General features: G+C 46.3%; 1 protein-coding gene across 3 annotated transcripts in view; it reads right to left on the bottom strand.

Moving 5' to 3' along the window:
- The window catches only part of LOC139234017 (thrombospondin type-1 domain-containing protein 4-like), a 343,337-nt gene that overhangs the window by 143,638 nt on the left and 175,076 nt on the right, over positions 1 to 24,623 (bottom strand). For all 3 annotated transcript variants that reach the window (XM_070864853.1, XM_070864851.1, XM_070864852.1), the window contains one exon: positions 15,787 to 15,991. In XM_070864853.1, coding sequence (XP_070720954.1) covers positions 15,787 to 15,991 — 205 coding nt within the window. The remainder of the gene's footprint in view (positions 1 to 15,786; positions 15,992 to 24,623) is intronic.

Here is a 24,623-nt window from a genome sequence, read left to right on the forward strand (position 1 = left end):
TCCTCCACTTAGGGCGGTCTTGGGCCAGGGACTCCCAGGTGTCAGTGGGGATGTTGCACTTTATCAGGGAGACTTTGAGGGTGTCCTTGTAACATTTCCGCTGCCCACCTTTGGCTCGTTTGTCATGGACAAGTTCCGAGTAGAGCACTTGCTTTGGGAGTCTCGTGTCTGGCATGCGAACTCTGTGGCCTGCCCAGCGGAGCTGATCGAGTGTGGTCAGTGCTTCAATGCTGGGGATGTTGGCCTGGTCGAGGATATTGATGTTGGTGCGTCTGTCCTCCCAGGGGATTTGTGGGATCTTGCGGAGACATCGTTGGTGATATTTCTCCAGCGACTTGAGGTGCCTATTGTACATGGTCCATGTCTCTGAGCCATACAGGAGGGCGGGTATTACTACAGCCCTGTAGACCATGAGCTTGGTGGTAGGTTTGAGGGCCTGGTCTTCATTCTTTTCCTCAGGTGGCCGAAGGCTGAGCTGGCGCACTGGAGGCGGTGTTGTATCGCGTCGTCGATGCCTGCTCTTGTTGATAGGAGGCTCCCGAGATATGGGAAATGGTTCACGGTGTCCAGGGCCGCGCCGTGGATCTTGATGACTGGGGGGGCAGTGCTGTGCAGTGAGAACAGGCTGGTGGAGGACCTTTGTCTTACAGATGTATTGCGTAAGGCCCATGCGTTCAATGTATTACCTTTAGTAAAGCCTCTTTCCACTTCCGGAAAATCAGCCAACTCCACCTGTCTCAGATTATCTGCTGCTGTAAGTAGTTCATGAACCCTTTAGTTATCACTGGTGGGGGTCCGTCATACCGTTGCACACATGTTCAGATGTGCAAATTGAAGAAAGGATTCAAGCTACAGCATGGAGCTCAAAAATGACAGCGTGGCGTTCAATCAGCATTGTGCACTCATTCACATCATGATCTGCCTACTCTGCACAGTCGGTACTTGAGTGCAAACACCTTCACAAATATGGCATTTGCCGCATTTCCCGTCGGAAGTGTGCGCACGCATCACGATGTGCTGTCAATGTTGCCGGTTTAAACATTCCACCCACGCATGGATCTGTTAAGTGCAAACTGTGTTAGTCAAACACGATTTGCACTTAATAGATTTGTGCTGGCTCTCCTTTATTAGTCCATGTGTATCCAAGTGGCTGTTAATTTTCTCCTGGATTATTGGGCTAAATTTTAATCTGGAATTGCAGTGGGTTTGGGTGCTGGAGGGAGATTTAAACTGGAAAAATTGACAGCGCATCGGGAAGGGGGCTCCAACCCATCGATTTTAGCCTTTGACAAGAGAGTATAGTTGGGAGAGACGTGGTGCTAATTTCGATATGCGAATCACTCAATCAGAGCAATATTGACAGTGTTCAGCTGAACATTGGGTCCTCAGGTTTCCCAGGCTTCCTGAAACTCGCCAGTAAAACCAGTAACAGGGCAATTAACGGGGACGATACTAGTACTCAGTACTCTCAGCCGCTTTCTTACCTGCTCGTGGGAGCAAGTTTGTTCACAGTACCTTTGCTGAGAGGTTACATTGTACAATTTAGAGGCTACTTTCGACACTTGAGGTTTGCTCTTACATCAGGATGGGTGCCGCTTATGCTACCCTAGATTGGACCTCACCGGCAGGAGCTTCCTGCTCACAGACCTGTCGATGCACAACAGAGGCGATCAGCAGCGAGAGGGGGCCAGCAGAGAGAGGGGGCCAGAAGAGAGAGGGGGGGCCAGCAGAGAGAGAGAGGACCAGCAGATAGAGAGGGGGCCAGCAGAGAGAGGGGGCCAGCAGAGCGGTGCAGCTCGCAGGCTGCACTACCCATGGAGCAGGGTCTACAGGCAAAGGCTCAGTTTCGTTGACATGTCTGAACACCAGTGTCTCAGATGCCTCAGTATGTCACATCAGGTGGTGGCAGATATCTGCAGCCTCCTAGAATACGACCTGCTGCCTGCTGGACCTGGGGGCCATGCATTACCTGTGGCTATCAATGTGACCACACCCTCAACTTTTTTACCTTCGGGACCTTCTAGGACTCTGTCACAGACATATGCAGGATCTCCCAGCTGGCCTCCTACAAATGTATAAGACAGGTGACTGATGGGTTGTTTGTGAGGACCGGCAATTATGTCAACTTTGCCACCAATGATACCAGTCAGAATGAGCTTTGTGGCTGTGGTTGGCTTCTCACAGGTGCAGGGTGCCATCGACTGCACACACGTGGCAATCCGGGTAACCCCAGAACAACCATAAACCGCAAGTGCTTCCACTCCACCAAGGTGCAGCTGGCGTGCAACCACAAAAAGATATTTGTGCAGGTGTGCGCAATGTTCCTGGGCAATGCCATGGTGCTTTTGTCCATTGGGAGGCCAAGCTCAGTGATCTCGGGAAGCAGACTAAATGGTTAGCTGCTAGACGACATGGGATACCCCACTGCGAACATGGCTCATGACACTGGTCAGAAACCCCAACAATGCTACAATGAATGCCCTGTCACCACCTGATGTGGCCATCGGCATGCTGAAGATGCACTTCAGGTGCATGGACAGATTTAAAGGCATCCTTCAGTACGCACTAGTTACGGCCTCCAGAATGGTCATGGTTAGCTGTGCTCTGCACAACAGCAAGGCTTGGACTTGCAGAAGGAACAAGGCGAATAGCTCAGCTCCACTTTAAACGATCCAGAGGGGGAAGAGGAGGGTGATGAGGGAAATGCACCCACAGATCACATTTCTGCCCTGGATGCCAGGGATACCCTTATTACTGCAAAGGTTCACTCAGGTTTCACCAGTGCAGCCATGTCACCAGGAAATGCCAAGGCCACTTTTGCCCCTCCCCCTGCCAATACACAAAGCAGTCCTGCAACCAAGCAACCACCTCCATTAACATCCCCCATTGGTTCCCATCAATTCACGTCTTCACATTCATCATCAAGCAAGTTCGAAGGCCACTTACCACCCAGCAATGAACATGATGGGAAAGTGGTGAAAAATAACATTTATGTGAGTAAAGACGTATCCAAACAACATTTTCTCAGACACCCATGTGCATACTCTTGTGCAACTACAAAGTTTCACTCGTCCTTTTTCTGCTACTCCTACATGGTGCAACCCCTGTGGCTTCAGAAGAGGTCAAGGCAGGCTGCTCAGATCCTTGCCTGCTCTTGGCCAACGACCTCTGGGTTTTGGAGCACGTGAGGGCCCTGCCAAAAACTGCTCCACCTGTACCTGTGCCGGGGCAAACTCACCAATTGGGAAACAAGGCAGCTTGTGGGATACTAATGGAGAGCTGGGTTATGGGTGAGAAGTACAAGCACTTTGAGTGTAGTCGTCACTTCAGTGGCCCCTTTGCTATCATCCCTCTCATGACCCAGCTACCACTGTGCTGGAGAGCAGCTTGGTGCAGGTCAGTGCAGCCCTGTAAGGCCAAGGTATCTGTCAACCTATTTAAGGTGGCAACATGTTGGCATCCAAAGTCTACCCGGTGGTGCTGAAGGTGTACATGTACTCATCTGATTTGAGTGTATGACGCTCCATTGCGCTGGCCACTCTATCTGTTGTGTATGCATGCCTGTTTACTGTGTGATGTCTGTAACACTGTTATGCCACATTGAATGTACCCTTATACTGCACACACCTTACCGGTACACCAGAGGATGCTGCTGCTGGAGACCTAGGGGTTGCCTGCACACGGCAGGTAACCCAGTATAAAAGGGAACTCACAGCTTGTTGTCGGCACTCAGGAGCTGCAAATAAAGGACTACAGGTCTACACAGTTTAAGTATCATACCCTGCCTCGTGGAGTCATTACTAAAGGTGCCTACATGCACCACTCTATCCATGGAAGAAGTTGCCTGTAACATCACTGCCCTCATGCTTGAGGTGGACTCCTCCAATCTCTGCAATTGTGGTGATGCTACTGTCTTGTCAGTGCATCACGCATCGTCTGAAGCTGCTCCATGATGTACAGCATGAGTCCAGCGAAGCAGAGCTTGGAGAGGGCTGTGCCCTCTGACGCCGATTCTCCACTGCTCTTGCTCACTTGTGAAGCGTGAGTCACCAGAAAACCCACTGTCTGCCTTACTGGTCCGACACAAGTGTGAGGATCTGAGCGGGTGCATGGTATGCGTAGGTCCTGTGATGCTGCACCCTCAGAAGGACTCAGCTCCTCTGAGGAATCGGCAGCAGCGACCTCCCCAACCTCTGCAGCACACATGAAGGCCCTGTCAGAGATAAAGGACATGAGTAAGTCATGGTACGAAAGAATATGTTGCAAGTTATCATCATTAAGATGGTCACATTTCACTCTCTCTGAAATCAAATTAACGTGACAGAGTGCTGTATGACATGTTTAATTGTGTCACCAGCTAGCAGGGAGCTCCTCGTCTCTCCATCTCCAACAGCCAGGGGCGCCAAAACACCACTAACACCAGTACCTCCTCCTCCGCACTTATCAGTCGTGAGATGTATGGAGGCCACCTCCAGTTCTCTCCCTCTCCCTGGTGTTTTATGCTTTCTTCTCCTGAGTGAGTGTAATGGCACGAGTTCATCGATGAATGGAGTGCATTTGGTGAGGGTGACGATGAGGGAGAGGCATGTAGTGGCATAAAGAGGAGAGCGAATAGGACTGGCGGATGGAGAGATGGGAATGTGAGGAAATGCACAGAAAGAGAAGGTGTGTGGGTCTGAAGAGTGATGTGCTGGAGTAGGCTTGACAAGGCAGAGTGAGGGAGTGGGGTGATGCGTATGCAAGATGTAGGTAATCATCTTTCCAGACCTGCTTAGCTCAGTAAATCGCTTTCTGCACTGAATCCAGGAGCATGGAACAATGCTCAAGGTGCAGGCACTTCCTCCCATTGGTAGGGAATAGCATCTCTCGGAGTCCTTACAACCCCCAGCAGTACATCCAGGAAAGTGTCACTGAAACACGGCACCTGCATGGAATACATTCTGCCATTTGGTTCTCTTCTCTTCCCAACTCCAAACACTTTCAACTTGCATGTTTGTAGTGTCCCTTTAAATACTGGAGTGGCGATCGCATCGTGCGGGTCCACATCACACCCACTGAGGCCGATTGGATGGAAAGTAAAATTATAATCAACTGGCCGAGTTAAAGAGCCAATGACAGATGCACTCCAAGTACTTCCGGGTTTCCCACACCCACAGTGCCACAAAATGTACCCATCCCTCCCTGCATGAGCAGAGATAATGGTTTAAAAACGTTGTTTCAATGTTTGTGAATTTATTGTGAGGCCATTTCAGAGCAGCAGTTAAGAGTCAACCACATTGCTGAGTCTGGAGTCACATATCAGCCAGACTGGGTAAGGACAGCATCCTTCCTCCCGAAAGGAGATCAGTGAACCACACGGGTTTTTAACCACAATCTGGTCATCACATGATTACCATTACTGATACGAGCTTTTTACTTCCGATTTTTATTTAGAATCATGGTCTGCTATGTTGCTGGTCCGTGGCACGCGACGTTGGTGGCGGGTCCCATTACCACTGCTGCTTCCATCCTGCAATCTGAAATGAATTTACCTTGATTGGACCAGCGCATTTCCCGGCCAATTAAAGGGAGTGGATCTTATGACGTCATTTGATGATGCATCATCAGCGATTTCCTTAAAGGGACCGAGTCCAAATGTATTTTGACACTGACGTGCTGCAAACACGGACAATCACTGCACAGAGGTGCAGGGCTGCACCCAGGCTCTCCCATGACTCCCTGCTTATGGAGGGAGTTACAGCACACGGGCAGGTCCTCTTCACTTCCCATGGGCGGAAGGGAAGAGGACCTCCCCAGGAGAACAACACAGCCTGGTTGCACATTGCAGAGGAGAACACAACCAGGGATGTGGTCAGGAGGAACTGGGTGCAGAGCCGCAAACGTTTCAATTATATCAGAGGATCACAAACCGTTAGTAAAGGCCGCACTCAACCTCATCTGTCTTCACGAAGGAAGACACAAATAACCTTCCGGGAATACTAGGGGACCGAGGGTCTAGCGAGAAGGAGGAACTGAAGGATATCCGTCTTAGGCGGGAAATTGTGTTAGGGAAATTGATGGGATTGAAGGCAATTAAATCCTCGGGGCTTGATAGTCTGCATCCCAGAGTACTTAAGGAAGTGGCCCTAGAAATAGTGGATGCATTGGTGATCATTTTCCAACAGTCTATCGACTCTGGATCAGTTCCTATGGACTGGAGGGTAGCTAATGTAACACCATTTTTAAAAAAAAGAGGGAGAGAGAAAACAGGGAATTATAGACCGGTTAGCCTGACGTCAGTAGTGCGGAAAATGTTGGAATCAATTATTAAAGATGAAATAGCAGCGCATTTGGAAAGCAGTGACAGGATCGGTCCAAGTCAGCATTGATTTATGAAAGCGAAATCAAGCTTGACAAATCTTCCAGAATTTTTTGAGGATGTAACTAATAGACTGGACAAGGGAGAGCCAGTAGATGTGGTGTATTTGGACTTTCAAAAGGCTTTTGACAAGGTCCCACACAAGAGATTGGTGTGCAAAATCAAAGCACATGGTATTGGGAGTAATATACTGACATAGATTGAGAGCTGATTGGCAGACAGGAAGCAGAGAGTCGGGATAAATGGGTCCTTTTCAGAATGGCAGGCAGTGACTAGTGGAGTGCCGCAGCTATTTACAATATACATTAATGATTTAGATGAAGGAATTGAGTGTAATATCTCCAAGTTTGCAGATGATACTAAACTGGGTGGCGGTGTGAGCAGTGAGGAGACGCTAAGAGGCTGCAGAGTGACTTGGACATGTTAGGTGAGTGGGCAAATGCAGTATAATGTGGATAAATGTAAGGTTATCCACTTTGAGGGCAAAAACACGAAGGCAGAATATTATCTGAATGGTGGCAGATTAGGAAAAGGGGAGGTGCAACAAGACCTGGGTGTCATGGTTCATCAGTCATTGAAAGTTGGCATGCAGGTACAGCAGGCGGTGAAGAAGGCAAATGGTATGTTGGCCTTCATAGCTAGGGGATTTGAGTATAAGAGCAGGGAGGTCTTACTGCAATTGTACAGGGCCTTGGTGAGGCCTCACATGGAATAGTGTGTTCAGTTTTGTGTCCTAATCTGAGGAAGGACGTTCTTGCTATTGAGGAAGTGCAGCGAAGGTTCAACAGACTGATTCCCGGGATGGCTCGACTGACATATGAGGAGAGCCTGGATCAACTGGGCCTTTATACACTGGAGTTTAGAAGTATGAGAGGGGATCTCATAGAAACATATAAGATTCTGACGGGACTGGACAGGTTAGATGCGGGAAGAATGTTCCCGATGTTGGGGAAGTCCAGAACCAGGGGACATAGTCTTAGGATAAGAGATAAGCCATTTAGGACTGAGATGAGGAGAAACTTCTTCACTCAGTGAGTTGTTGATGCCAGTTCATTGGATATATTCAAGAGGGAGTTAGATATAGCCCTTACGGCTAAAGGGATCATGGGGTATGGAGAGAAAACAGGAAAGGGGTACTGAGGTGAATGATCAGCCATGATCTTATTGAATGGTGGTGCAGGCTCGAAGGGCCGGATGGCCTACTCCTGCACCTATTTTCTATGTTTCATCCTGCTGTGCCTCTCATCATGTCTGCATCACTCTGCCTTCCCTACCCTACTCCTGCACATCCTTACTCACACTAGTAGATTGGACAAGGGAGAGCCAGTGGATGTGATGTATTTGGACTTTCAAAAGGCTTTTGACAAGGTCCCACACAAGAGATTGGTGTGCAAAATCAAAGCACACTGCCCATAACCCCTTAACGCTCAAAAATCTGTCTATCTCCGCCTTAAATATAGTCAATGACCCAGCCTCCACAGCTCTCTGGGCAGGGAATTCCACAGATTTACAATCATCAGAGAAGAAATTCCTCCTCATCTCAGTTTTAAATGAACGGCCCCTTATTCTGTATGTCCCCTAGTTGTAGTTTCCCCTATGATTGGAAATATCCTCTCTGCATCCACCTTGTCGAACCTCCTCATTATCTTACATGTTTCAATAAGATCACCTCTCATATGGGCCCAACCTACTCAATCTATCTTCATAAGTCAAGCCCCTCATCTCCGGAATCAACCGAGTGAACCTTCTCTGAACAGCCTCCAATACAAGTATATCCTTCCTTAAATACGGAGACCAAAACAGTACGCAGTACTCCAGGTGTGGCCTCACCAATACCCTGTACAGTTGTAGCAGGACTTCTCTGCTTTTATCCCCTTGCAATAAAGGCCAACATTCCATTTACCTTCCTGATTACTTGCTGCACCTGCATACTAACTTTTTGTGTTTCATACACAAGGACCCCCAGGTCCCGCTGTACTGCAGCACTTTGCAATTTTTCTCCATTTAAATTATAATTTGCTTTTCTATTTTTTCTGCCAAAATGGATGACCTCACATTTTCTCACATTATACTCCATCTGCCAAATCTTTGCCCACTCAGCCTGACGATATCACTTTGTAGATTTTTTGTGTCCTCACAATTTGCTTTCCCACCCATCTTTGTATCATCAGCAAACTTGGCTACATTACACTCGGTCCCTTCATCCAAGACATTAATATAGATTGTAAATAGTTGAGGACCCAGCACCGATCCCTGCGGCAGCCCATTAGTCACTGTTTGCCAACTGGAAAATGACCCGTTTATCCCGACTCTGTTTTCTGTTAGTTAGCCAATCCTCTATCCATGCTAATATATTACCCCCAACCCTGTGAACTTTTATCTTGTGCAGTAACCTTTTATGTGGCACCTTATCGAATGCCTTCTGGAAATCCAAATACACCACATCCACTGGTTCCCCCCTATCCATCCTGCTCGTTACATCCTCAAAGAACTCCAGCAAATTTGTCAAACATAATTTTCCTTTCATAAAAACATGCTGACTCTGTTTGATTGAATTATGCTTTTCCAAATGTCCTGCTACTGCTTCCTTAATAATGGACTCCATCATTTTCCCAATGACAGATGTTAGGCTAACCGGTCTATAGTTTCCTGCTTTCTGTCTGCCTCCTTTTTTAAATAGGAATGTTACATTTGCAGTTTTCCAATCCACTGGGACCTCCCCAGAATCCAGGGAATTTTGGTAGATTACAACCAATGCATCCATTATCTCTGCAGCCACTTCTTTTAAGACTCGAAGATGCAAGCCATCAGGCCCAGGGGACTTGTCCACCTTCAGTCCCATTATTTTACCAAGTACGACTTCATTAGTGATAGCGATTGTATTAAGTTCCTCCCTCCCTATAGCCCCTTGATTATCCACTATTGGGATGTTTTTAGTGTCATCTATCATGAAGACTGATACAAAATATTTGTTCAACGTCTCTTCCATTTCCCTGTTCTACGTTATTAATTTCCCAGTTTCATTCTCTAGAGGACCAACATTTACTTCAGCCACTCTTTTCCTTTTTATATCCCTGTATAAACTCTTACTATCTGTTTTTATATTTCGTGCTCGTTTACTTTCATAATCTATCTTCCCTCTCTATTATTTTTTTCGTCGTTCTTTGCTGGCTTTCAAACGTTTCCCAATCCTCTGGCCTCCCACTAGTCTTGGCCAAATTGTATGCCCTTGTTTTCAATTTCATCCTTGGTACCATTCTTGTATATCTCCTCTGCACCCTCTCTAAGGCCTTGTCATCCTCATTAAAGTGCGGTGCCCAGAATTGAACACACTACTTCAGCTGAGGCCGAACCAGTACTTTATAAAGGTTCATCATAAGAACATAATAATTAGGAACAGGAGTAGGCCATCTAGCCCCTCGAGCCTGCTCCGCCATTCAACAAGATCATGGCTGATCTGGCCGTGGATTCAGCTCCACTTACCCGCCCGCTCCCCATAACCCTTAATTCCCTTATTGGTTAAAAATCTATCTATCTGTGACTTGAATACATTCAATGAGCTAGCCTCAACTGCTTCCTTGGGCAGAGAATTCCACACATTCACAACCCTCTGGGAGAAGAAATTCCTTCTCAACTCGGTTTTAAATTGGCTCCCCTGTATTTTGAGGCTGTGCCCCCTAGTTCTAGTCTCCCCGACCAGTGGAAACAACCTCTCTGCCTCTATCTTGTCTATCCCTTTCATTATTTTAAATGTTTCTATAAGATCACCCCTCATCCTTCTGAACTCCAACGAGTAAAGACCCAATCTACTCAATCTATCATCATAAGGTAACCCTCTCATCTCTGGAATCAGCCTAGTGAATCGTCTCTGTACCCCATCCAAAGCTAGTATATCCTTCCTTAAGTAAGGTGACTAAAACTGCACGCAGTACTCCAGGTGCGGCCTCACCAATACCCGATACAGTTGCAGCAGGACCTCCCTGTTTTAGTACTCCATCCCTCTCGAAATGAAGGCCAACATTCCATTCGCCTTCCTGATTACCTGCTGCACTTGCAAACTAACTTTTTGGGATTCATACACAAGGATCCCCAGCTCCCTCTGCACCGCAACATGTTGTAATTTCTCCCCATTCAAATAATATTCCCTTTTACTATTTTTTTTTCCAAGGTGGATGACCTCACATTTTCCGAGATTGTATTCCATCTGCCAAACCTTAGCCCATTCGCTTAACCTATCGAAATCTCTTTGCAGCCTCTCTGTGTCCTCTACACAACCCGCTTTCCCACGAATCTTTGTGTCATCTGCAAATTTTGTAACGCTACACGCTGTCCCCTCTTTCAGGTCATCTATGTATATTGTAAACAGTTGTGGTCCCAGCACCGATCCCTGTGGCACACCACTAACCACTGATTTCCAACCCGAAAAGGACTCATTTATCCCGACTCTTTGCTTTCTGTTAGCTAGCCAATTCTCTATCCATGCTAATACATTTCCTCTGACTCCGCGTACCTTTATCTTCTGCAGTAACTTTTGTGTGGCAGCTTATCGAATGCCTTTTGGAAATCTAAATACACCACATCCATCAGTACACCTCTATCCACCACGCTCGTTATATCCTCAAAGAATTCCAGTAAATTAGTTAAACATGATTTCCCCTTCATGAATCCATGTTGCGTCTGCTTGATTGCACTATTCCTATCTAGATGTCCCGCTATTTCTTCCTTAATGATAGCTTCAAGCATTTTCCCCACTACAGATGTTAAACTAACCGGCCTATAGTTACCTGCCTTTTGTATGTCCCCTTTTTTAAACAGAGGCGTTACATTAGCTGCTTTCCAATCCGCTGGTACCTCCCCAGAGTCCAGAGAATTTTGGTAGATTATAACGAATGCATCTGCTATAACTTCCGCCATCTCTTTTAATACCCTGGGATGCATTTCATCAGGACCAGGGGACTTGTCTACCTTGAGTCCCATTAGCCTCTCCAGCACTACCCCCCTAGTGATAGTGATTAGCTCAAGGTCCTCCCTTCCCACATTCCCGTGACCGGCAATTTTTGGCATGGTTTTTGTGTCTTTCACTGTGAAGACCGAAGCAAAATAATTGTTTAAGGTCTCAGCCATTTCCACATTTCCCATTATTAAAACCCCCTTCTCATCTTCTAAGGGACCAACATTTACTTTAGTCACTCTTTTCCGTTTTATATATCGGTAAAAGCTTTTACTATCTGTTTTTATGTTTTGCGCAAGTTTACTTTCGTAATCTATCTTTCCTTTCTTTATTGCTTTCTTAGTCATTCTTTGCTGTCGTTTAAAATTTTCCCAATCTTCTAGTTTCCCACTAATCTTGGCCACCTTATACGCATTGGTTTTTAATTTGATACTCTCCTTTATTTCCTTGGTTATCCATGGCTGGTTATCCCTTCTCTTACCGCCCTTCTTTTTCACTGGAATATATTTTTGTTGAGCATTATGAAAGAGCTCCTTAAAAGTCCTCCACTGTTCCTCAATTGTGCCACCGTTTAGTCTATGTTTCCAGTCTACTTTAGCCAACTCTGCCCTCATCCCACTGTAGTCCCCTTTGTTTAAGCATAGTACGCTCGTTTGAGACACTACTTCCTCATCCTCAATCTGTATTACAAATTCAACCATACTGTGATCACTCATTCCGAGAGGATCTTTTACTAGGAGATCGTTTATTATTCCTGTCTCATTACACAGGACCAGATCTAAGATAGCTTGCTCCCTTGTAGACATACTGTAACATACTGTTCCAAGAAACAATCCTGTATGCATTCTATGAATTCCTCCTCAAGGCTACCCCGTGCGATTTGATTTGACCAATCGATATGTAGGTTAAAATCCCCCATGATTACTGCCGTTCCTTTTTCACATGCCTCCATTATTCCCTTGATTATTGCCCGCCCCACCGTGAAGTTATTATTTGGGGGCCTATAAACTACGCCCACCAGTGACTTTTTCCCCTTACTATCTCTAATCTCCACCCACAATGATTCAACATTTTGTTCATTAGAGCTATTATCGTCTCTCACAACTGCCCTGATATCATCCTTTATTAACAGAGCCACTCCACCTCCTTTCCCTTCTTGTCTATCTTTCCAAATTGTCAGAAACATAGAAACATAGAAAATAGGTGCAGGAGTAGGCCATTCGTCCCTTCGAGCCTGCACCGCCATTCAATGAGTTCATGGCTGAACATGCAACTTCAGTATTCCTGATTTCTCGCCATACCCCTTGATCCCCCTAGTAGTAAGGACTGCATCTAACTCCTTTTTGAATATATTTAGTTAATTTTGCCTCAACAACTTTCTGTGGTAGGGAATTCCACAGGTTCACCACTCTCTGGGTGAAGAAGTTTCTCCTCATCTCGGTCCTAAATGGCTTACCCCTTATCCTTAGACTGTGATCCCTGGTTCTGGACTTCCCCAACATTGGGGGCATTCTTCCTGCATCTAACCTGTCTAAACCCATCAGAATTTGAAACGTTTCTATGAGATCCCCTCTCATTCTTCTGAACTCCAGTGAATACAAGCCCAGTTGATAGGTCAGTCCCGCCATCCCGGGAATCAGTCTGGTGAACCTTCGCTGCACTCCCTCAATAGCAAGAATGTCCTTCCTCAAGTTAGGAGACCAAAACTGTACACAATACTCCAGGTGTGGCCTCACCAAGGCCCTGAACAACTGTAGCAACACCTCCCTGCCCCTGTACTCAAATCTCCTCGCTATGAAGGCCAACATGCCATTTGCTTTCTTAACCGCCTGCTGTACCTGCATGCCAACCTTCAATGACTGATGTACCATGACACCCAGGTCTCTTTGCACCTCCCCTTTTCCTAATCTGTCACCATTCAGATAATAGTCTGTCTCTCTCTTTTTACCACCAAAGTGGATAACCTCACATTTATCCACATTATACTTTATCTGCCATGCATTTGCCCACTCACCTAACCTATCCAAGTCACTCTGCAGCCTCATAGCATCCTCCTCGCAGCTCACACTGCCACCCAACTTAGTGTCATCCGCAAATTTGGAGATACTACATTTAATCCCCTCGTCTAAATCATTAATGTACAATGTAAACAGCTGGGGCCCCAGCACAGAACCTTATGGTACCCCACTAGTCACTGCCTGCCATTCTGAAAAGTACCCATTTACTCCTACTCTTTGCTTCCTGTCTGACAACCAGTTCTCAATCCACGTCAGCACATTATCCCCAATCCCATGTGCTTTAACTTTGCACATTAATCTCTTGTATGGGACCTTGTCGAAAGCATTCTGAAAGTCCAAATACACCACATCAACTGGTTCTCCCTTGTCCACTCTACTGGAAACATCCTCAAAAAATTCCAGAAGATTTGTCAAGCATGATTTCCCTTTCACAAATCCATGCTGACTTGGACCTATCATGTCACCTCTTTCCAAATGCGCTGCTATGACATCCTTAATAATTGATTCCATCATTTTACCCACTACTGATGTCAGGATGACCGGTCTATAATTCCCTGTTTTCTCTCTCCCTCCTTTTTTAAAAAGTGGGGTTACATTGGCTACCCTCCACTCCATAGGAACTGATCCAGAGTCAATGGAATGTTGGAAAATGACTGTCAATGCATCCGCTATTTCCAAGGCCACGTCCTTAAGTACTCTGGGATGCAGTCCATCAGGCCCTGGGGATTTATCGGCCTTCAATCCCATCAATTTCCCCAACACAATTTCCCGACTAATAAGGATTTCCCTCAGTTCCTCCTTCTTACTAGACCCTCTGACCCCTTTTATATCAGATACCCCTGTATGTTTAATTCCCAGTCTTGGCCACCCTGCAACCACGTTTCTGTAATGGCCACCAAATCATACCCATTTGTAATGATTTGTGCCGTCAACTCATTTTCTTTATTTCGAATGCTGCATGCGTTTAGGTAGTGTGTTTTAATACTAGTTTTTAAACCCTGATTTTTAGTTTTGACCCCTCCTGCCGCCCCTTTATATTCATATATATTGTCCCTTCCGATCATCTTGTGGTTTACACTTACCCCAGTGCTACTCTGCTCTGTTGCCTCCTGCCTTTTGCATTCTTTCTTGGGGTCCTGTTCATCTGAGCTCTCACCCACTCTAACTAGCTCAGAGCCCTCTCCTGGGTTCCGAATACTCCTTGCATTGAGGCACCGAGCTTTCATGCTTGCCTTTTTATTACACTTTGACCCTTTAGAATTTTGCTGTACAGTGGCCCTTTTTGTTTTTTGCCTTGGGTTTCTCTGCTCTCCACTTTTACTCATCTCCTTTCTGTCTTTTGCTTTTGTCTCCATTTTGTTTCCCTCTGTCTCCCTGCATTGGTTCCCATCCCCCTGCCATATTAGTTTAACTCCTCCCCAACAGCACTAGCAAACACTCCCCTTGGACATTGGTTCCGGTCCTGCCCAGGTGCAGACCATCCGGTTTGTACTGGTCCCACCTCCCCCAGAACCGGTTCCAATGCCCCAGGAATTTGAATCCCTCCCTGCTGCACCACTGCTCAAGCCACGTATTCATCTGAGCTATCCTGCGATTCCTACTCTGACTAGCACGTGGCACTTCCTTGCTTTTGTACTCTATGCCTCTATTTATACAGCCCAGGGTCCCATATGCTCTTTTAACTGCTTTCTCAACCTGCCCTGCCACTTTCAACGATTTGTGCACACATACCCCCAGGTCTCTCTGTTCCTGCACCGCCTTAGAATTGTACCCTTTAGTTTATATCGCCTCTCCTTGTTCTTCCTACCATAATGTAACACTTCACACTTTCCTGCAATAAATTAACTGAATTTAAATTCCTCAGTTGCCATGATGGGATTTGAACTCATGTCTCGCAGATATTAGTCCAGGTCTAATAGGACGATGAGTTCAGTATCACCACTATGGTGCTGTCCCCAATATCAGAAGGGGGCACTTGGCAGTTGGACTCCAGAGTTTCTGCCAGGCAGGGACAGGCAGCAGAAATGCGCCTAACTGGTGTCCTCTCGCAGACCCAGCAAACGGCAGAGAGTCAGTGCTGGAGGGTGACTGCCGGGAATGTCAGTCCCAATCGGTATAAGGAGCCACAATCAGAGCATGCAATGATCTCAAAGGAATGGTCAAGTGAAATAATGCAACCGAGGAACAAAGGGAAAGCAATATAAGAGCAACAGATAAAAGACAAAGGAGCAGACAGGAGCAGCACAAAGTCCTCCAGGAGAACTTTGAAGACAGGTAAATGAAAAACTATATCTTCCAACTCGCCATGACCAATACCACAAGTGATCAACTAGTGGCAACTTAAAAAGGATGGGTGGAACTGAAGTACGAGCTTATCGGCCAGCTCCTTCTAACACATTGAGCGGTGGCATCCTGTGATATTTTTACTTGGGTACTGCCTTCATGGTCTGAGCACTTACCCAGGTAATTTCTGCTTTTGGCCATCTCCGTCACATTAATTTTAGTGGCTCCTTTTGGGATCTCCATTATTTTATGATATCCAACAGTCGGCAGGCTGTGTTTGAAGACCCCAGAAATGACCTTGCAAGCAGTGTTGTCTCCTCCACAAATTCCACATTTATCCATCAGTTTGTCCGACCCCAGATATTCATCACAGCCGATGTGCTTTATGAAAAAAGAGAGAAGCCTTTTTACAGCTTGTAACTTCAGTACGTTGATTAATAACTTTGATTCAATCTAATACCACTGTAGTGTTAACCTGGACTGGATTTACTAACTCCTAATACCGAACAAGCTGAGCTGTGCATCATGCTACCAGGATTACTACTTATATAGTGCGTTTAAATTAGAACAACATGCGAGGACATTTCACATAGGTGCAATTTTAAAAGATTAGACTCAGAGTAAAAGGAAACATTAAGTGGCTTCGTCACAAAGGTGGGTTTTAAGGGGGACATAAAGGAGGAGGGGGAGAGGCAAAGGGATTAAGAGAGGGAATTGCAGAGTATGTGAGTGAAGCCACAGCTGTCAGTGCTGTGGAAAAGGGAGGGGGAATGCCCAAGTCAGGGGAATGGAATGTTCGAGGGTGGGGAGGTAGAGCTGCAGCATGTTTTTTTATTTGTTCCTGGGAAGCGGGCATCGCTGGCAAGGCCGGCATTTATTGGCCATCCCTAATTGCCCCTTGAGAAGGTGGTAGTGAGCCGCTGCAGTCCGTGTGGTGAAGGTGCTCCCACAGTGCTGCTGGATAGGGAGTTCCAGGATTTTGACCCAACGATGAAGAAGGAACAGCGATATATTTCCATGTCAGGATGGTGTGTGACTGGGAGGGGAACTTGCAGGTGATGACATTCCTATGTACGTGCTGCCCTTGTCCTTCTAGGTGGTAGAGGTCACGGGTTTGGGAGGTGCTGCTGAAGAAGCCTTGGCGAGTTATTTCAGTGCATCTTGTAAACGGTGCACATTGCAGCCATGGTGCGCCGGTGATGGAGGGAGTGAGTGTTGAAGGTGGTGGATGGGGTGCCGATCAAGCGGCTGCTTTGTCCTGGATAGTATCGAGCTTCTTGAGTGTTGTTGGAGCTGCACTCATCCAGGCAAGTGGAGTGTATTCCATCACACTCCTGACTTGTGCCTTGTAGATGGTGAAAAGGCTTTGGGGAGTCAGGAGGTGAGACACTCGCCGCAGAATACCCAGCCTCCGACCTGCTCTTGTGGCTGGTCCAGTTAAGTTCTGGTCAATGGTAACCCCCAGGAGTTTCAAATTCAGATGAAGGGTAAGAAAGTTGGATCTCTAACCAGCGTACTAAACTTAAATAAAGGAGACTGTGAAGGTATGAGGGCAGAGTTGGCTAAAATGGACTGGGAAAACAAATTGAAGTGTGGGACGGTTGATGAACAGTGGTGTACATTTAAAGAGATATTTCACAACTCTCAAGAAAAATATATTCCAGTGAGGAGGAAAGGGTGTAAGAGGAAAGATAGCCATCCGTGGCTAACTAAAGAAATAAAGGACGGTATCCGATTAAAAACAAGGGCATACAAAATGGCCAAAACTAGTGGGAGTACTGAAGATTATGAAGCTTTTAAAAGCCAGCAAAGAAGGACTAAAAAAATGATTATGATAGGGAAGATAGACTATGAAAGTAAACTAGCACAAAATATAAAAACAGATAGCAAGAGTTTCTATAGGTATATAAAAAGGAAGAGTGGCTAAAGTAAATGTTGGTCCGTTAGAGGACGAGACTGAGGAATTAGTAATGGGGAACATGGAGATGGCAGAAACTCTAAACAAATATTTTGTATCATTTTTTACGGTAGAGGACACGAACAATATCCCAACAGTGGATAGTCTAGGGGCTATAGGAGGGGAGGAACTTAACACAATCACAATCACTAAGGAGATGGTACTCAGTAAGATAATGGGACTAAAGGCAGATAAATCCCCTGGACCTGATGGCTTGCATCCTAGGGTCTTAAGAGAAGTAGCGGCAGGGATTGTGGATGCATTGGTTGTAATTTACCAAAATTCCCTGGATTCTGGGGAGGACCCTAACCCTAACGCCCCTATTCAAAAAAGGAGGCAGACAAAAAGCAGGAAACTATAGACCAGTTAGCCTAACATCTGTGGTTGGGAAAATGTTGGAGTCCATTATTAAAGAAGCAGTGGCAGGACATTTGGAAAAGCAAAATTGGGTCAGGCAGAGTCAGCATGGATTTATGAAGGGGAAGTCATGTTTGACATATTTGCTGGAATTCTTTGAGGATGTAATGAACAGGGTGGATAAAGGGGAAACAGTGGATGTGGTGTATTTGGACTTCCAGAAGGCATTTGACAAGGTGCCACACAAAAGGTTACTGCACAAGATAAAAGTTCACAGGGTTGGGGGTAATATATTAGCATGGATAGAAGATTGGCTAACTAACAGAAAACAGAGAGTCGGGATAAATGGTTCATTCTCTGGTTGGCAACCAGTAACTAGTGGGGTGCCGCAGGGATCAGTGCTGGGACCCCAACTATTTACAATATATATTAACAACTTGGAAGAAGAGACTGAGTGTAACATAGCCAAGTTTGCTGATGATACAAAGATGGGAGGAAAAGCAAAGTGTGAGGAGGCCATAAAAAATCTGCAAAAGGACATAGACAGGCTAAGTGAGTGGGCAAAAATTTGGCAGATGGAGTATAATGTTGGAAAGTGTGAGGTCGTGCACTTTGGCAGAAAAAAAAATCGAAGAGCAAGTTATTATTTAAATGGAGAAAGATTGCAGTGCCGCAGTACAGCGGGACCTGGGGGTACTTGTGCATGAAACACAGAAGGATAGTATGCAGGTACAGCAAGTGATCAGGAAGGCCAATGAAATCTTGGCCTTTATTGCAAAGGGGATGGAGTATAAAAGCAGGGAAGTCTTGCTACAGCTATACAGGGTATTGGTGAGGCCACACCTGGAATACTGCATGCAGCTTTGGTTTCCATATTTATAAAAGGATATACTTGCTTTGGAGGCAGTTCAGAGAAGGTTCACTGGGTTGATTCCGGGGATGAGGGGGTTGACTTATGAGGAAAGGTTGAGTAGGTTGGACCTCTACTCATTGGAATTCAGAAGAATGAGAGGTGATCTTATCGAAACGTATAAGATTATGAGGGGGCTTGACAAGGTGGATGCAGAGAGGATGTTTCCACTGGTGGGGGAGACTAGAACTAGAGGGCATGATCTTAGAATAAGGGACTGCCATTTAAAACTGAGATGAAGAGAAATTAAAATTCCACAGAGCTGTGGAAACTGGGACATTGAATAAATTTAAAACAGAAATAGACAGTTTCTTAAACGATAAGGGGATAAGGGGTTATGGGGAGCGGGTAGGGAAGTGGAGCTGAGTCCATGATCAGATCAGCTATGATCTTATTGAATGGCGGAGCAGGCTCGAGGGGCCGTATGGCCGACTCCTGCTCCTATTTCTTATGTTCTTATATTAATGGTGGGGCGATGTTAGTTCCGTTGATCGTCATGGGGTGGTGGTTAGACTCTCGCTTGTTGGAGATAGTCATTGCCTGGCATTTGTTTGGCACAAATGTTACTTGCCACTTATCAGCCCAAGCCTGAATGTTGTCCAGGTCTTGCTACATACGGGCACGGACTGCTCCGTTATCTGAGGAGTTGCAAATCGAACTGAACACTGCAATCATCAGCGAACATCCCCACTTCTGACCTTATGATGGAGAAAAGGTCATTGATGAAGCAGCTGAAGATGGTTGGGCCGAGGACACTGCCCTGAGGAACTCGTGTAGCAATGTCCTGGGGCTGAGATGATTGGCTTCCAAGAACCATTACCACCTTTCTTTGTGGTAGACATGACTCCAGAGTTTTCTCCCTGATTCCCACTGACTTCAATTTTGCTGGGGTTCCTGGACTTAGTTAAATGCCGCCTTGATATCAATGGCAGGCATTGTACCTCACCTCTGTAATTCAGTTCTTTTGACCATGTTCGGACCAAGGCTGTAATGAGGTCTAGAGCCAATGTTGTAGCTGCACTGGAACAGCTTTACTAGAGGCGTGTCTAGTTCTGGAGCACAAGTCTTCAGCACAATAGCCGGGATGTTGTCAGGGACCATAACCTTTGCCGGAGCTGAAGTACTTTGTGCTGACTTCAAGGCTTCCTGCACAAACCAGTTGCTCCCAGGCACAGGTGCACGAGTGGGCCTTCTTCTTGAAAAGCATGACTGGAAGAATGAGGTCACACAGAGCAGGACAAGTTGCTAGAAGAGGGATGAGGAGGAAAAGAAGGGTTCTCAGTAGGAGGGTCATATCTGCCCAGGGAGTTCAGGGAGCATTTCTCTTCAGTGAAATTCAACGAGGACCAAGGTTTGAGATGTTAGCGCTTCACTAAGGAGGCGGTCATTGAAATCTGCCGACTGCTGCAGCCCAGCTCGGAGCAGGGTACGTAGCTCACTGCCAGTGGTGGTGAAGGTGACCGTGGCTATGAACCTTTATGCATCTGCCTCCTTACAAGTTGGTGCTGCAGATATTAGCAACATCTCGCTGTTTGCAATCCTTTGAGGCTCTCTATTCAAAGAGAGATAACTTCATTTTATTCCCTCTTGCCAGAGAGAAGCAGGTGGAATGAGCAGCAGGGTTTGCAAGGTTCAGACTTCCCCATGGCACAAGGTGCCATTGACCGCATGCACATTGCTTTGCGGGTGCTGCATGTCAACTCTGCTGTGTACCGGAACCAAAACGGATTCCACTCCCTCAACATCCAGCTGGTATGTGACCATAAGCAGTGCATCATGCCACTCAATGTCCGGTATCCTGGCAACAGCCATGATGCCTTCATTCTGCAGCAGTCTGCTGTGCCAGCTGTATTTCAGCCTCCACAGCAAAACAACGGGTAGCTACTGGGCGACAAGGCTCACAGCTCCAGTTAACAGCCCACGCACACGTGTGTAGCATGCAAGAGCCACGCTGCCACAAGAAATGTGAGAGAGCAGACGACTGGCTTCCTGAAGCAGCAATTCCGCTGCATGGTCCTCCAGCCCTGCATTATTTGCCTCAGTAGGTCTCAAGAAACATAGAAAATAGATGCAGGAGCAGGCCATTCGATCCTTCTAGCCTGCACCGCCATTCAATGAGTTCATGGCTGAATATGCAATTTCAGTACCCCATTCCTGCTTTCTCGCCATACCCCTTGATCCCCCTTGTAGTAAGGACTTCATCTAACTCCTTTTTGAATATATTTAGTGAATTGGCCTCAACAACTTTCTGTGGTAGAGAATTCCACAGGTTCACCACTCTCTGGGTGAAGAAGTTTCTCCTCATCTCGGTCCTAAATGGCTTACCCCTTATCCTTAGACTGTGTCCCCTGGTTCTGGACTTCCCCAACATTGGGAACATTCTTCCTGCATCATCTAACCTGTCCAACCCCGTTAGAATTTTAAACGTTTCTATGAGGTCCCCTCTCATTCTTCTGAACTCCAGTGAATACAAGCCCAGTTGATCCAGTCTTTCTTGATAGGTCAGTCCCACCATCCCGGGAGTCAGTCTGGTGAACCTTCGCTGCACTCCCTCAATAGCAAGAATGTCCTTCCTCAGGTTAGGAGACCAAAACTGTACACAATACTCCAGGTGTGGCCTCACCAAGGCTCTGTACAACTGTAGCAACACCTCCCTGCCCCTGTACTCAAATCCCCTCGCTATGAAGGCCAACATGCCATTTGCTTTCTTAACCGCCTGCTGTACCTGCATGCCAACCTTCAATAACTGATGTACCATGACACCCAGGTCTCTTTGCACCTCCCCTTTTCCTAATCTGTCACCATTCAGATAATAGTCTGTCTCTCTGTTTTTACCACCAAAGTGGATAACCTCACATTTATCCACATTATACTTCATCTGCTATGCATTTGCCCACTCACCTAACCTATCTAAGTCGCTCTGCAGCCTCATAGCATCCTCCTCGCAGCTCACACTGCCACCCATCTTAGTGTCATCCGTAAATTTGGAGATAATACATTTAATCCCCTCGTCTAAATCATTAATGTGTAAACAGCTGGGGCCCCAGCACAGAACCTTGCGGTACCCCACTAGTCACTGCCTGCCATTCTGAAAAGTCCCCATTTACTCCTACTCTTTGCTTCCTGTCTGACAACCAGTTCTCAATCATTATCAGCACACTACCCCCAATCCCATGTGCTTTAACTTTGCACATTAATCTCTTGTGTGGGACCTTGTCGAAAGCCTTCTGAAAGTCCAAATATACCACATCAACTGGTTCTCCCTTGTCCACTCTACTGGAAACATCCTCAAAAAATTCCAGAAGATTTGTCAAGCATGATTTCCCTTTCACAAATCCATGCTGACTTGGACCTATCATGTCACCTCTTTCCAAATGCACTGCTATGACATCCTTAATAATTGATTCCATCATTTTACCCACTACCGATGTCAGGCTGGCCGGTCTATAATTCCGTTATCGCTCTCCCTCCTTTTTTTTAAAAAAAAGTGGGGTTACATTGGCTACCCTCCACTCGATAGGACCTGATCCAGAGTCAATGGAATGTTGGAAAATGACCGTCAATGCATCCGCTATTTCCAAGGCCACCTCCTTAAGTACTCTGAGATGCAGTCCATCAGGTCCTGGGGATTTATCGGCCTTCAATTCCATCAATTTCCCCAACACAAATTCCCGACTAATAAAGATTTCCCTCAGTTCCTCCTCCTTACGAGACCCTCTGACCCCTTTTATATCCGGAAGGTTGTTTGTGTCCTCCTTAGTGAATACCGAACCAAAGTACTTGTTCAATTGGTCTGCCATTTCTTTGTTCCCCGTTATGACTTCCCCTGATTCTGACTGCAGGGGACCTACGTTTGTCTTTACTAACTTTTTTCTCTTTACATATCTATAGAAAGTTTTGCCCACGGTTCGGCCGGGCAGGCAACAGGCAGCCTGCCACCCCCTCCGTGGTGGCCCAGTGGACCTAACTAAAAACTTTGCAGAGTTCGCAGCGGCCCTCCCCTTTAACTGAAGGGGAGGGACGTTGTGACACGTCAGTGTGACACGGCATGTCCGCGTTGTGCTGACGTTATCAGCGACTCTGATGACTGATCAAGGCTGCAGGGGACCTACGTTTGTCTTTACTAACCTTTTTCTCTTTACATATCTATAGAAACTTTTGCAGTCCATCTTATTGTTCCCTGCAAGCTTCTTCTCGTACTCCATTTTCCCTGCTCTAATCAAACCCTTTGTCCTCCTCTGCTGAGTTCTAAATTTCTCCCAGTCCCCGGGTTCGCTGCTATTTCTGGCCAATTTGTATGCCACTTCCTTGGCTTTGATACTATCCCTGATTTCCCTAGATAGCCACGGTTGAGCCACCTTCCCTTTTTTATTGTTACGCCAGACAGGAATGTACAATTGTTGTAGTTCATCCATGCGGTCTCTAAATGTCTGCCATTGCCCATCCACAGTCAACCCCTTAAGTATCATTCGCCAATCTATCCTAGCCAATTCACGCCTCATACCTTCAAAGTTACCCTTCTTTAAGTTCTGGACCATGGTCTCTGAATTAACTGTTTCATTATCCATCCTAATGCAGAATTCCACCATATTATGGTCACTCTTCCCCAAGGGGCCTCGCACAATGAGATTGCTAATTAATCCTCTCTCATTACACAACACCCAGTCTAAGATGGCCTCCACACTAGTTGGTTCCTCGACATATTGGTCTAAAAAACCATCCCTTATGCACTCCAGGAAATCCTCCTCCACCGTATTGCTTCCAGTTTGGTTAGCCCAATCTATGTGCATATTAAAGTCACCCATTATAACTGCTGCACCTTTATTGCATGCACCCCTAATTTCATGTTTGATGCCCTCCCCAACATCACTACTACTGTTTGGAGGTCTGTACACAACTCCCACTAACGTTTTTTGCCCTTTGGTGTTCTGCAGCTCTACCCATATAGATTCCACATCATCCAAGCTAATGTCCTTCCGAACTATTGCCTTAATTTCCTCCTTAACCAGCAATGCTACCCCACCTCCTTTTCCTTTTATTCTATCCTTCCTGAATGTTGAATATCCCTGGATGTTGAGTTCCCAGCCCTGATCATCCTGGAGCCACGTCTCCGTAATCCCAATCACATCATATCTGTTAACATCTATTTGCACAGTTAATTCATCCACCTTATTGCGGATACTCCTTGCATTAAGGCACAAAGCCTTCAGGCTTGTTTTTTTAACACCCTTTGTCCTTTTAGAATTTTGCTATACAATGGCCCTTTTTGTTCTTTGCCTTGGGTTTCTCTGCCCTCCACTTTTCCTCATCTCCTTTCTGTCTTTTGCTTTTGCCTCCTTTTTGTTTCCCTCTGTCTCCCTGCATTGGTTCCCATCCCCCTGCCATATTAGTTTAACTCCTCCCCAACAGCACTAGCAAACACTCGGACATTGGTTCTGGTCCTGCCCAGGTGCAGACCTTCCGGTTTGTATTGGTCTCACCTCCCCCAGAACCGGTTCCAATGCCCCAGGAATTTGAATCCCTCCCTGCTGCACCACTGCTCAAGCCACGTATTCATCTGCGCTATCCTGCGATTCCTATTCTGACTAGCACGTGGCACTGGTAGCAATCCCGAGACTACTACTTTTGAGGTCCTACTTTTTAATTTAGCTCCTAGCTCCTTAAATTCATTTCGTAGGACCTCATCCCTTTTTTTACCTATGTCGTTGATACCAATGTGCACCACGACAACTGGCTGATCTCCCTCCCTTTTTAGAATGTCCTGCACCCGCTCCGAGACATCCTTGACC

The sequence above is a fragment of the Pristiophorus japonicus genome, chromosome 21 (assembly GCF_044704955.1).
Source record: "Pristiophorus japonicus isolate sPriJap1 chromosome 21, sPriJap1.hap1, whole genome shotgun sequence".
Classification (NCBI taxonomy): Eukaryota; Metazoa; Chordata; class Chondrichthyes; family Pristiophoridae; genus Pristiophorus; species Pristiophorus japonicus.